Source organism: Sinohyriopsis cumingii, chromosome 1, assembly GCF_028554795.1.
Source record: "Sinohyriopsis cumingii isolate HCF-2022 chromosome 1, ASM2855479v2, whole genome shotgun sequence".
NCBI classification, from domain to species: domain Eukaryota; kingdom Metazoa; phylum Mollusca; class Bivalvia; order Unionida; family Unionidae; genus Sinohyriopsis; species Sinohyriopsis cumingii.
In genome coordinates this window covers 88,235,974-88,249,393 of record NC_142961.1, presented here as the reverse complement: position 1 = coordinate 88,249,393, position 13,420 = coordinate 88,235,974, and the positions used below count along the sequence as shown (strand labels likewise).

At 32.8% G+C, this 13,420-nt stretch overlaps 1 protein-coding gene across 11 annotated transcripts in view; it reads left to right on the top strand.

Annotated features, from left to right (window-relative positions):
• The window catches only part of LOC149807303 (receptor-type tyrosine-protein phosphatase delta-like), a 434,670-nt gene extending 423,350 nt beyond the window's left edge, over positions 1-11,320 (top strand). For all 11 annotated transcript variants that reach the window (XM_089965081.1, XM_089965090.1, XM_089965151.1 and 8 more), the window contains 2 exons: positions 238-373; positions 2,372-11,320. In XM_089965081.1, the coding sequence (XP_089821207.1) occupies positions 238-373; positions 2,372-2,440 (205 nt within the window). In that variant the 3' untranslated portion in view covers positions 2,441-11,320. The remainder of the gene's footprint in view (positions 1-237; positions 374-2,371) is intronic.
• Positions 11,321-13,420: the final 2,100 nt, after the last annotated feature.

Sequence of the window (13,420 nt, the reverse complement as noted above, 5' to 3'; positions counted from 1 at the left end):
TATTCAAACTCTGTTATGTTTTGCTGGTACGAGTCACAACAATGCACAAAAGCATGTCATATATTTAATGATGTAGCAGACAAGAAATAAACTCCACTGAAATTAAGTAACACTAATGGAATGAAATTAAACCATTTGAATAAGATGCACACATTTACCAACATTATGAAATGGATGGCAGTATACTAAGGGACTCATTATGAGGAAACAACATTTCTTGAGTTCATCTAATTTCAGTGCGGGTGTGGGTAGGACCGGTGTCTTCATTACCCTAAGTATAGTCCTGGAGAGGATGAGGTATGAGGGTGTTGTAGACATGTTCCAGACTGTCAAAATGCTCAGAACACAAAGACCAGCCATGGTTCAGACTGAGGTGAGTGACCAAATCAATATTTTAAAACTTCTTGAGCACAAATCAAGCTTAACCTCAAAATCCAAAGTTCATAAATATGTTGTACATATGTGTAAAGTTTATAAATATGTTGTACATTTGTGTAAATTTTACATATATTTTGTACATATGTGTAAAGTTCATAAATATGATGTACATATATGTCAAGAAAATTTAGCATGTAAATAGAGGGAAAAAAATTAAGAAGATTGCAAAAAGTCTATTGATTTCGAAGTAAAATTACAGAATTTAACTTGAAACATGAACAAAAGTTAAGAGTTCACTAATGTTTCAGAATACAAAGTCCAGTGTTGCTTATACATGTATCACTCACTGAATCGTGTACCAGGTACACACATAGTGGTCTTCAGGGCTATCAGTATGACAATTTCTTTAGATTGGTCATTCTCTATCTACAGTAGTTAACAGGTATTTTTGTAGAATTTGGTTATTTTTCTGCAGATATAGAACTGACTATCACCTCTGTGTAGAATTTGGTGATTTATCTGCAAATATAGAACTGGGATATAAAAAAAAACACAAACGCTGGAAATTCTGTGCAACTAGTTTCACATTTACGTTTCTTCAGGCACAAAATATTTTGAAAAAAAGCTATTCCTTTCACAATACATTATAATCCTTCATTACTTAATATAGGTCATATAATTAATAAATATTATAGTCTCCTAAATTTATCAGATAAAACCAGCCTAAAATCACTTTAGAAAAATAAACCAATTCTCGCATATAGAAGACCCAAGAATTGGTGAGATTTTCTAATTAGAACTAAACAGACAGAAAATAAAAAAGACAATTTTTGTCATCTAAATGTACCAGACACTGGTGCTCTCAATGTGCATACATAAGAGAAAGTACTTCTTTCAGTAGTGCTAATACAAAAGAGGTATTTTCTCTACGTGATAACACTAACTGCATATCAACTGATGTGATTTATTCGATAACCTGTAAAAAATGTAGCATGCAATATGTTGGACAAATACTTCAACAAGTTTCTAAGAGAATGAATAATCATTGCTTTCATAATTTTTTTATAGAGATCCTCAGTTTTTTTTCCTCTAATATTTCAACACACTTTAACACCAGTAATAACTGTGTACTCGATTTTTCATTTATGCGAATATATATTGTGCATGGTGACATGAATAGACTCATAAAAGAAGCTTATTGGATTCATAAGTTAGATACTTTGTATCCTAATGGCCTTAATACCAGTGCACTATATAAAATTGTATAAATTTTTTTAAATTGAGATATTGTATCAATATAACAATATAATTATATGTATGACTATTTGTCTCTATTTTATTCTTTTATATTCTGCATAATTATATAAAATTTACTATTTTCACCTGCCTGTAGAATTTGGTGACTTATCTACAGATTTAGAACTATTTTTGCCACTCTATAGAATTTGGGGATTTATCTGCCAATACAGAACTATTTTTACCATTCTGTAGAATGTGGTGATTTTTCTGCAGATATAAAACTATTTTCACCTCTCTATAGAATTTGGTGATTTATCTCGAGGCACACTGCTTTAAAGTTTGTTAATTTTCTGCACTTGAATGTAGACATATATGGTTTGAACTTGTGTACTGCCATGGCCATCCCAACTGTACCTCCTGCAGCAGCAATGGGTTTTGTGGATGGATTGAGAATCCAGATGCACTCAGTTGGTGCACTAACTGTAGGAAATTAAGTCTGTCTTTTAATTGTAGGAAAGATTAGCAATTTTATTTCACTCTTCTGTCAGTGGACATGCTCATACATTGTCTACATTATTAGGATTTTGTACAGGATGTACAAGCCAAAATCTAGAAAGTCCTATACACATATTGAACTCTCTCTAATATCTCTTTCTCTCTCTCTCTCTCTCTCTCTCTCTCTCTATATATATATATATATATATATATATATATATATATATATATATATATATATACTGTTTGTCTATTTCAGGACCAATACCAGTTTTGTTACAGGGCTGCCCTGGAATATTTGGGGTCTTTTGACCACTATGCAAATTGATTCCCAGACCTCCAGCCATTATCCACAGCTTGCAAAGAAACTGTTTGGCCAGAGGGATTTATCAGAGATGGTCTGAAGAACTTAAGGATTACTGTTCATGAGCATATTCTTTTGGAGCAATGCTTAAAATGTTCATCAATGCACTCAGTGCTTAGACGAGTGATTAAATTGTTTGTATGAAGTGGGAATTAAATTAATGCACTTGAACGGATGCTCAGAACTGGTTGACTACACAACAATACTAATGACTGGTGAGGAACATGGCTTGAGATATCAATGTCTGGTGGTATATCTTCACCAAAGTTATCAGTAGAATTGGATTTATACACAAAACATTTGACTCCAGGCCCTGTGTTCTCATACCGATTCATCAGCAATCAAGTTCTTATTGTGCATTTGCCAAGTAAATTGGTGTAAAAAATAGATAGTAGGATATAAACAATTTTAATATTGTAGTTTTCTGTTGGTAATTTATGAACATTTTACAATTCTGCCATACAAACTGCACTGTATGTTGCAGGAGCTTCTGTTTATTCATGACAGAATATTGATACTCACTACAAGGATCATATTCATTATTCATGCTAGGCCAACTATGTTCTTCAGACTACAAAGATTCATCCAAGGGATGTTACTCCTGATGGCTTTTCATGATTTAGACACAAAGTGGATGTATATAATTATATACTGTATAGAGGAATTAGAAAATTGTTTAAGGTATAGTAGAAATAATGTCCTTTTTGAGAACAGACTGCTACTTGCTTGCTGTGAAATGTAGATTATTCTGTGGTGCAGTTGCTTGTGTGTGTATGGAAAAATTTATATTATTTAATATAATGATCAATGGAAATATGTTTTGGACTAGTTTTCTCTTGTTCTTCTCTTTAACTTCAGTACTATAGCCAGATAACTTTAAATGTCATTGGTAAATTATCATAAAAGTTGGCAACTATTCATAGATATGATAACAAATTTCTATCAGCATATAGGTTGAGCTCAATTAATAACTGCCTTCATGGACCATATTTTGCTTCTTGCAAGAATCTTTTGTGGATCACAAGCACTTTATCAAAGTGTTTAATCATTTAAGGATAGGGTTTATAGTTAGAGCTTCTGAAGAGATTTTCTGGAAATCGTTTCATTGAGAACAGAATATTAAATAGTTTGTGGTTGAAATAATAAATAAAACAGAATATTAAATAGTTTGTGGTTGAAATAATAAATAAAACAGAATATTAAATAGATTGTGGTTGAAATAATAAATAAAATAGAATATTAAATAGTTTTGTGGTTGAAATAATAAATAAAACAGATTATTAAATAGTTTGTGGTTGAAATGATAAATAAAACAGAAACTTTTCCTTCAGTTTAGTTTCTCAGGAGATACCAAGATAAAGATTTTCTGTTTGGTTTATCATTGTCAAAAATAGAAACTTCATCACATTGTAAGGAGAAGAAAAAAACCCATCTTTCAGAGATAATTTATACATATTTCACTCATTTATTGTGCAGGGTTGCTTAGTTCTATGTATGCTATTAGAGACACCACATTGTTGCAGAGAAACCAACTACCATCATACAGAAACAAGGAAGTAAATTATCCAATGTATCCAATTATTATCCTGAGCTCTGATTTCTGTTTGTACATAATTCCAGTTTATTTTAAACCTGTATGTCGTATTTCATTTTATTTAGCTATCATTGTAACTTTCCTGTCTGGGTATATTACATGCTAATTTCTTATTTTAGTGTATTCATCTGCAGATGTGTTTAAAGAAACATGCTGTGATTGATTATTGTAACAAATTTACACAAGAAAGCACTATTGGTGTCACACTGTATTACTGTATTTATGAATTTACAATGATCATCCAATTTCGACATCATGGACCTAGATAAACTATAACAGAGTGTGCAGGTCGATCAGGTCAACTCTCTTAAGCATGCAGTTGGTTGCAATGAAACTTCATAGACTGTAATCTGCCAGTGCATTATGGGATGTCTGGTTTGGTTCTCCATTTTGGAATTGGGGTACACATCATATAAGGATGTGTTCATTAAGCTTGTCATTAGGAGGCATTAAGCTAGCACAAGAGAAACAGTTCCACTGTAGGTGGCCAAAGCTAACAGCCGAGAGAGGTAACTTGCTGCAGCAGATCATTGCAATTGTGATTCATGCACAGAAGAGCTAGCCAAGAGGCATGTAAATATAGGATAGAATAAGCTATATATGCAGTTAAAATTTTGCATTTCATCACCAAAGACTAAATATTTTAATTATTGTTGTTGTCAACAATGCATAGTTGCCATATTTTATGCTTTCTGGCTGCAGGTCAATCAGTTGTAAAAATTTCACCCACAGGAAAAAGACATAAAAGTACAGAGAACTTCAGTCATTCTTTCGCAGAGTATTGTCAACAAATGTATTTAGGATTCCCCTAAACAACTGATTACAGTTTGTAATCATATCTACATTTGAGCAAACCACTAGCAATTTTATCACCAGAGAAGTGTGATTCACAACATAATCAGTGGCTGGACAAGAACTTGCCGACCAATTAGGGCAAATAGAAAATAAGCAATTTTTAGTATAAAACATAACACTTGAATTCATTACATTATTGTGTATTACATCACAATTTTTCATCCAATTTCTTCTCACTAGTCACAGATCAGATTTTACAGGGCAAAACATTAAAATTGTTCGCAATCAGTTGTATAAATACCACTGTTTATTATAATCGCTAATCTGAGTAAATCAAAACATTTATGATATTCAAAATCAGAAATTTGACAGATCTGCCCCGAATTTTCCAAACTCTCTTTGAGCATAAAACTCAAGCTGACGCCCCCACCTCCAAGATATAATGTTTTGTGGAAATTTGGGATTATAATAGAAGGGTCCAAGTCAAGACAGTTTATAAAGTTCCATATTTCTAGCTTTATTCTGACTAAAGTTATAGTCTGTCTAAAGTTTTTTACTTTGAGATCAAGCTTGAGTTTAATGTTCATAGTTTTGAGAATTCAGAGCCTGGTTTTATGCTGTTCGTAATGTGTACAAATTAATATGATACATGCGGCATATCAAGAGCCCCAAGTTTTCTTGCTAGTTACAATGTATCCTTGTCTTAACACATTTAAATAATCTATACTTGTGATACACAAAATTTGAAAATTACTTGTAAGAGAGATTTTATTTACAGTAAAATATGTTTATAATGTCTCACAGGGGACTGGGATTTTTATAACCTTATGACAGAAATGTTATATCCAAATTCATTGTTTGGCTTTAAAATATATATGTACATCTTGATGTCATTGAAAATAAAGTTTATGCTGGTGCAATTACTGTCAGAAAATTTGTTTTATCTTGTATGTAATAGTAATTAAATTTTCTAACATTTGTATAAATACATGTTAGCACAACAAAAATGATAAATCAGTAAGTTTGACCAAGTATCAACATATTCTTGTACCAGCGGGAGAATCATAAAGTCAGTTTTATGAGATGCCATCTTCATTCAGTAACTTAATGATTAGTAAATTAGTCCATTCTTTATTTGGATGGAAAGAAATTGTCAATAGCCATCTGTTGTTCATTAATATGAGATTTGTTATTGTTTTTCAATGACATGAAAAATAACAGGTGTATCACTCTCGGCTGTATTCAATTATTTAGCATGCAGGTATAGAACAATAGCATAAAAAAATTTATAAATTATTTGGTCAAAAAATGCAAAACAAAAATGTCTTTTGATACTTAATGGCATTGAACCAGCAACTTAGGATTCTACATTACTGATTATGAATGAAGTGTGATTATCATACCCATGTTATATTTTTTAATTTTTAAAAGCCATTGTTTGAACCTGGTTTCAGCATGTCCAGATGAAAAAAAACATTAAAACTGATCTAATTTTCTATGACAGACCACACAAATAAACACTGTGACAATGGAACATTTTAATGAAGCCTTTGGAATGTATAGTAATTTGGAATTTGTCTGGGGAAATTAAACGTTAATGTTCTGGCCGAGAAAATGTTAATCCAGAAATGTAATAAACAATCTTTACTGCATTTGAAGCAGACCTACATTGAAATCTAATGTACATTTCATAATTTGACACGAAAATCCATTACACATCATTCAGAGTTCTGTATGGTTTAACTTTAGTTATATTTCAGTAAATCTTCTAATCTAGACATGGTCTCGTGCACCAGTATATTGCAAAAAAATAGGAAAAGCAAGCCATCACATCTTAAGGTCTCCAGAAGCAGAGAGGGGGAGTGAACTCTTGTTTGGCCCAACTGTTCCCTATTGTTATGCAGATGGGGTTCCCAGTGGAGTTTAGGATGATAGGGTGGATTTATTGAGTCAGCCGGATCAGCTTATTAATTTTACTTGAGCTCTAAACTGCACTGCTCCTGTTATTACCAAAGATGTAAAAGCATATTGGTATAAAGTATTTGGACATTTAAGCAAAGATGTTAGAAAAATGACAGATAAAATATGATTATTAAAATGCACAGAAAATTTGCAGCAGGTGGTTATTTTTCTGTTTCTTTTCGTAAACATCTTTTCAAGCTTTCTGTGCAGGATACATTGCAAAAATTTACATTAGTATACCGTGGCCTGTATGACCCTAAAGAGTTGATTTTCAAGGAGTTTATGAGGACTTCATGGCCTGTATGACCCCAAAGAGTTGATTTTCAAGGAGTTTATAAGGACTTTATTTGTATGACTCCAAAGAGTTGAGTTTCAAGGAGTTTATAAGGACTTCATGGCCTGATGACTCCAAAGAGTTGATTTTCACAGAGTTCATAAGGACTTTCCCCAGTTTTCAAGGATTGTATTTTATGGAAAATGAACTTAATTCTTAAGTTTCTTTGTTTATCACTGCATACTGTGTCAATAGGTACAAAAGTAAAAGAACTACAGTAAAGGGAAACTGTTTGTGTGTTATTTTAATTCACCCATTTTTATCCCATTTGACTTGCTGATTATTTTTGAAAATGCATAAATAAATAATTCCAAAATTTTAAAAGTGATTATATTCAGCTGTAATAGTCTGTATTCCCTCAGATAAAAATTCCAAGACTTGGGGGAAATTTCAAGGATTTTTCAACAAATTCAAAATTTTTTTAAGGATGAACCCAACTTTTTCAAAATTACAAGGCGTTTTCAAGGAAACCTGTTCGAATTCAAGTATTTTTTATGGTTGTATGGACCATGTATTTTCTCAGTACATGGAAGTAATATGTTTTGCTACTAATTGGACTTGATAATTTAATTTATCCATTTGATTCTTCAAAATTGAAACTCAAGAAGAGTGCTGGTCAATGTTTATTAGACAGTTCCACACAGTATGTAAGAATCAAGGTGAAAAGTTCATATTTCTATTAGTTCTAATATTATCTTAAGCCACTAAAGCTAAGAAATATAAATTATTTTTTATTAGAACAATGTTACAGCTAACTTTAAACTGTCACATTGGTAGGCACAGCTAGAAGTAAATTTACACTATTTGTGCGTTTGATCTTGCTGTGCAAAATAACACTGGAAACCTCATTTGCATATCAAATGGAACAAGTGATATCTGGCAGGTTTCTGGTTTCCATTCCCTGACAGAAGTGATTGAAAGTAATTAACTTTAGTATTCTTAGCTTATGGAACGGTCTTTTGCCCATCATTTGTCCATCATCACAGGTTTATTGACACTTTCCCTAATAAACCACTTCAAGGATTGCCACAGAACTTTAAACGCATTCACTCCATAGTCTAAATTAATACTACTCCGGAATGAATTAATGGTCATATCAACATGGGATTATCATAGAGAGACTTTTTATGATGCCTTGTTAGTCATAAATGAAAATGGTGCCAGTCTGACTGTGGCCTGCACAGCAGCCATCTTACAAATCTTCTTCCTACTCATGAATGGAAAATCCTACTGACAACATTTTTTCACCAAAAGACTTCTTATGATGTCTACTTGGTCCTAATTCAAAATGGTGCCAATCTGAGGTCTAAAATGGTTGCCTTAATGGGCAGCTTAAAAATCCTGTTATCACTACATTTAATGGTCATGTCAGTATACGGCTTTTACTAAATGACTTCTGATAATGTTTTGTTGATCCTAAATTACAATGGTACTGATCTGACATATAGTATGTGGCCATTTTGAACATCGTTTTCTCGTCACCTCTTGAATAGCAAGTCATTTTGACATGGGGGTTTCGTCAGAAGAGTTCTTATAGTGTCTAGTTGCTCCAGAATGAAAATTACTTACCCTCATTACAGCCACCATGGTGACTATCCTGAAAATATTTTCTCTACCCCTCCTAAATGGATGGCTATATCAGCACTGGGTTTTTTTTTCAGAGATAGACTTCTTATGATACCATTGGTCCTAAATGAAAACAGTGCCAGTTGTTTATCCAATATGACTGCCACGATAGTTGTCTTGAAAATCATGTCACTTCACCCCATGAATGGATGGATGATCATTGTAACATGAGGTTTTTGCCAAAAGACTTCTAATGATGTCTACTTTGTTATAAATGAAAACGGATATCATGATATAAATGAAATCAGATATCCAATCTGTGCACACATGAGTTAGTTTGAAAATCTTATCGCTGAAATACTGGAGACAGTTTCAACACTTTGCAGTTAAAAGGAAGAAATGGTCTTATCTTGAATTCTTGGTACAGTAATTCTTTTTGCCCAGTAAAGCATCGAGGCCCTTTTTATGTCTATAGTGCACATTTAACCACAATCAGGATTTACCCTTCATCCATCTATTGTACCAGCTGATCTGGATTAATGCTTTTTCCTGTTGGGTGTGTATTGTTTGAGGATAAATAAATTTGGTATTTGTGAACTTTGAACCTCCTGATTATTGAAAATATCCATAAATAACCATTTCTCTTTACATTCATTCTTAAAGATACTTGTTCAGTTTACATTTTAATCTGTTTTGTAAATATAATGTGGTGTAATGTTTATTTTTGCCAGTAAGATGTGATAAAGATTCCAGCATTTAATTGTTTGCCATGATCATTATATTTTTTCAGCTGATTCAGTTCTGTATGCAGAGCTAACCTAATGTACCATTACCATTGCTACATACAATGTTTTTAAATACTTCTAAACATTGTATTTTATTAATTGGATAATTTTTGGATATCTGGTTAATTTTTATCTGTACTAAGTGTTTTCATGTATTAGACTGTCTGTGACATTTAGCAGCCCTAGAAGAAAAGTTTGCATTTGCAACTTTGTGAAGTTATTTTCATACAATTTTTTTCCCTTCTGTACCAGTACAAGACATGTATACTTGCATATGTTATGTCCCTGCCAGCATTCTTACATATTGAAACCAGAGTTGACCATTGGTTCCATGTGTGTTGTCAATCCTGTACTGGTACCTACATTTGGGATCAGTTTGATGGTATCTACTGTAGATTTATTGGAGAATCAACCATTTCGTAAAATCATGTATACATTAAAAGCCAGGACCAAAGTAAGAAATGACAAAGTGCAAATTTTATGTCAAAGGTAATATGACAGTAAAGCTGCCTATGTATATGTTATCTTTACTTTTCCATTAGTATACTATAATAAAGTATTAGTGTGCATTAATAGGATGATTGTATTTCTCCCTTTTTATGAATTAAATGAATCATTAGATTCGGAAATTTATCTGATATTTTTATAATTTACTGTGTCATTAAACTTAAAAGTTTTTTTCTTGACTTGGACAGTATTTGTATCTTGGACCTCAAAATAGACATGGTCTGTGCTTTTTAATTTTTCTTTTAGCTAAAATGGTATTTTGTAATAAATTGATAATTCCAATTTGGGACATTTATCTGATGCTTTTAATCAGTGCTTGTTGTACTAACTACCATTACACTGTTAATTCATTTTCTTCTTAGTAATAATATCAGTGGCTTGTACTGAATGGACATAAACTTAATTATATGTTTGAATTTTGTATTATCCAATTTGACTCATCATTTTTTGAAAATATACACTAAAGTAGAATCTGTTCTGTTTATGAATTATGTTATGCATGTATATTAAGGACATGACACCTTTACAAAAACAACATATATAAAAGTTTTCAATAGAAGCTATCTTCAAAATTGAAAAAAAATGTTTAGTGTTCATTAAGTGTCAAGAGATTTTCAATAAAATAACCCCTGCAGGCACAGGGAGGTGGAACACCTGTACGTCAGATGAGGTGACTACTGGATGCAGGAGCCATGGAGCTTCAGTGGCTAGCATACTGGTCTTGTGACTAAATATATGTGGGTTTGAATCCTACAGCCAGATCAGCTAGGGTCAGCTACTGTGGTTTGTCCCTGGGCAAGGCTCTTGACTCCAATAAACCTTGGCACTAAATAACTTACTTGTGTTGTAGTGCCACAAAGCACCAAAGAATCTCTTTCTGTTTACAACAGCAAAAGTAAGTATAATTAAAATATTGACAATAATCATAAATTTCAGTTCTGGTTTTTGTCTTTTGGGGGGGGGGGGTGGATATGAAATTGTTGTCATTTTGTTCACTGTAAGGTTAGTAACTTAGTTTCTCACTAATTTGTGTAATATGTAAATGTATTTGTCAGCCAGTGAGCAAAATGGTATTGTGTATATTTTATTTATTTTCATGCCACGTGTTTATACCATGTGAATTTCCATTTAATAATCCTCGTAGCCACCACTTTATCATCATCATCATGTATATAATGGCATTGCTAAATGTCTTGCATACTTTGTGATAGCAGCGTGTAAGTGACAAAGACAAAATAATCTTAAATGTATAACCTAGTCATGTCTGAGATAAATAAAGTCAAATATGATGTGTCAGATAATTTTTCTTGTTTTTGTCTCACCTGCCTTAGCATAAAAAGACTTTATCACTTTTCTAACGTCAGCATAAAGATCCTAACTTAAAAAGGTTTAACTTTGTGCTACTGTGCTATTAAGATATGATGCAGTGGGATGGGGGATAAATCATTTCACATATATATACAAATCTGTTCTTTCTTTTAACTTTTTCTTATATAAAATCTGTGCTGAATTACCGGTAAATTAACTTATAGCTCTTCTTGTCATAGACCAGTAGAACCTATGGGATAGTTTGTGTCCATCATCCATCCTCCATTAGCACAAGTATGTTATTACCATTGCTTCTCCTCCCAAACTTCTTTGAGGATTGTCTTTAAAGTTTTTAAACCTAACTCATCCCATGGTCTAATTGGTTCTAAATTAAAATTGTACTGCTTGGACATCCAATATGGCCATCTTAAGAATCTTGTTATAGCTACTTCTCCTAAACGATTGGTCAAATCAATATGGGATTTCACGGAAAGATATGGTGTCTAGTTGGTCCTAAATAAAACTTGTGCCTATCTAACATCAAATATTGCAACAATGACTGTCATCTTAAAAGTATTATCACAACTCTAATTAAACAGAAAAGTCATTTTGATGTAGAGCCTTCTTCAGAAAAAGTCTAATGAGGCCCAGCTAGTTGTAAATGAAAATGGTGCCAATCGGACTTCCATTATGACTACCACAGCAGCTATCTTGAAAATCTTTTTATTGCTACTTCTCCTAAGTAAAAGGTCATATCCTGAAGATACTATCTCTACCCCTGTCCAAATGGATGGCAGTGTGAACTTGGGGTTTTCACCAATGGGCTTTTTATGATACCTATTTGCTCCTAAAAAATGTGTATCCAATATGGCTGCCAAGATGACTGTCTTGACAATCTTGTTGCCAAAATATTATGTAATGACAGATCAGTGTCTGTGCTATTTAAAGTTTGGTTCATATATGAGTACATACAGTACCTCTCTATTTATGGTTGTGAAATTTGTGTCATTAATTATTTCTATTGACACATGACCATATTACAACATAAATTACACATAAAGAATCTCTGTAACATAATGGTTCTATTCGGACAGAAATGTAATTTGGTTAGTGTATGTCAACCGGGATAATGGGAGTTTATCTGCCCTCTAAATGAATTAAATGCCGTATTTTGTTTTGCTTGATAACAAAATGTCCTTATCTTCCCTTACCAGCTAATAATCTCTTTTATAAAGTTCAAATCTCAGCCTATTCTGTAATATCCCCACCCTCTCCTACCCTCCTTTTTAAAAACAAATCTTCTGTCCACATAATCCTTACACATCAATACTCAGTTATCTTCTGTCTGCCAACCAAGCCATTTATCTACTATCCACCAACCAATTATCTACTGTCAACACCCAGTAATTTAATATCCACCAACCAATTATCTACTCTCAACACCCAGTAATTTAATATCCACCAACCAGTTATCTACTGTCAACAAGTGATGTACTATCCTGCACTGTTAATTTATTATCTACTACAGTTATTTATGTACAAGTGTATCAAACCAACCTCATAATCCCCTTATAATAATGTAAAATCTCCTATAACATCCCTACCTCTTTTTACAGTCACCATCACCCACTCATCTACTTGCCACACACCTTTCGAGAGAAACAAAGCAGTCTAAAATGCAATTTAAATCCACTGTCAATAAAACTAACGTCATTATTTCCCTCACCACCCTATAATCCCTATTCAAAAGTTTAAAATATATACATCTATATTTAATATCTTTTGGTTGATGCCACTAAAACACTTGTGACTCATTGTATTGTAACTCAATTCTGTCTGGTTCATTTCAATATCTACTCCAGAAACTTCAAAAAGTTCAAAACACAGCTGCTCGGATCATACTTAGAGTACCATGATCAAAGCACACCTCCCCACTGCTCTGTACCCTACACTGGCTATCCATTCAATCCAGAATCAAATACAAAGTTTGTTCTCTGTGATATGTTTCATTGACGGACTCCAGTACAACATACCTATCCAACCTCACCCATGTGTACACACCAGCAAGACACTTATGCTACTCATTTGACAAT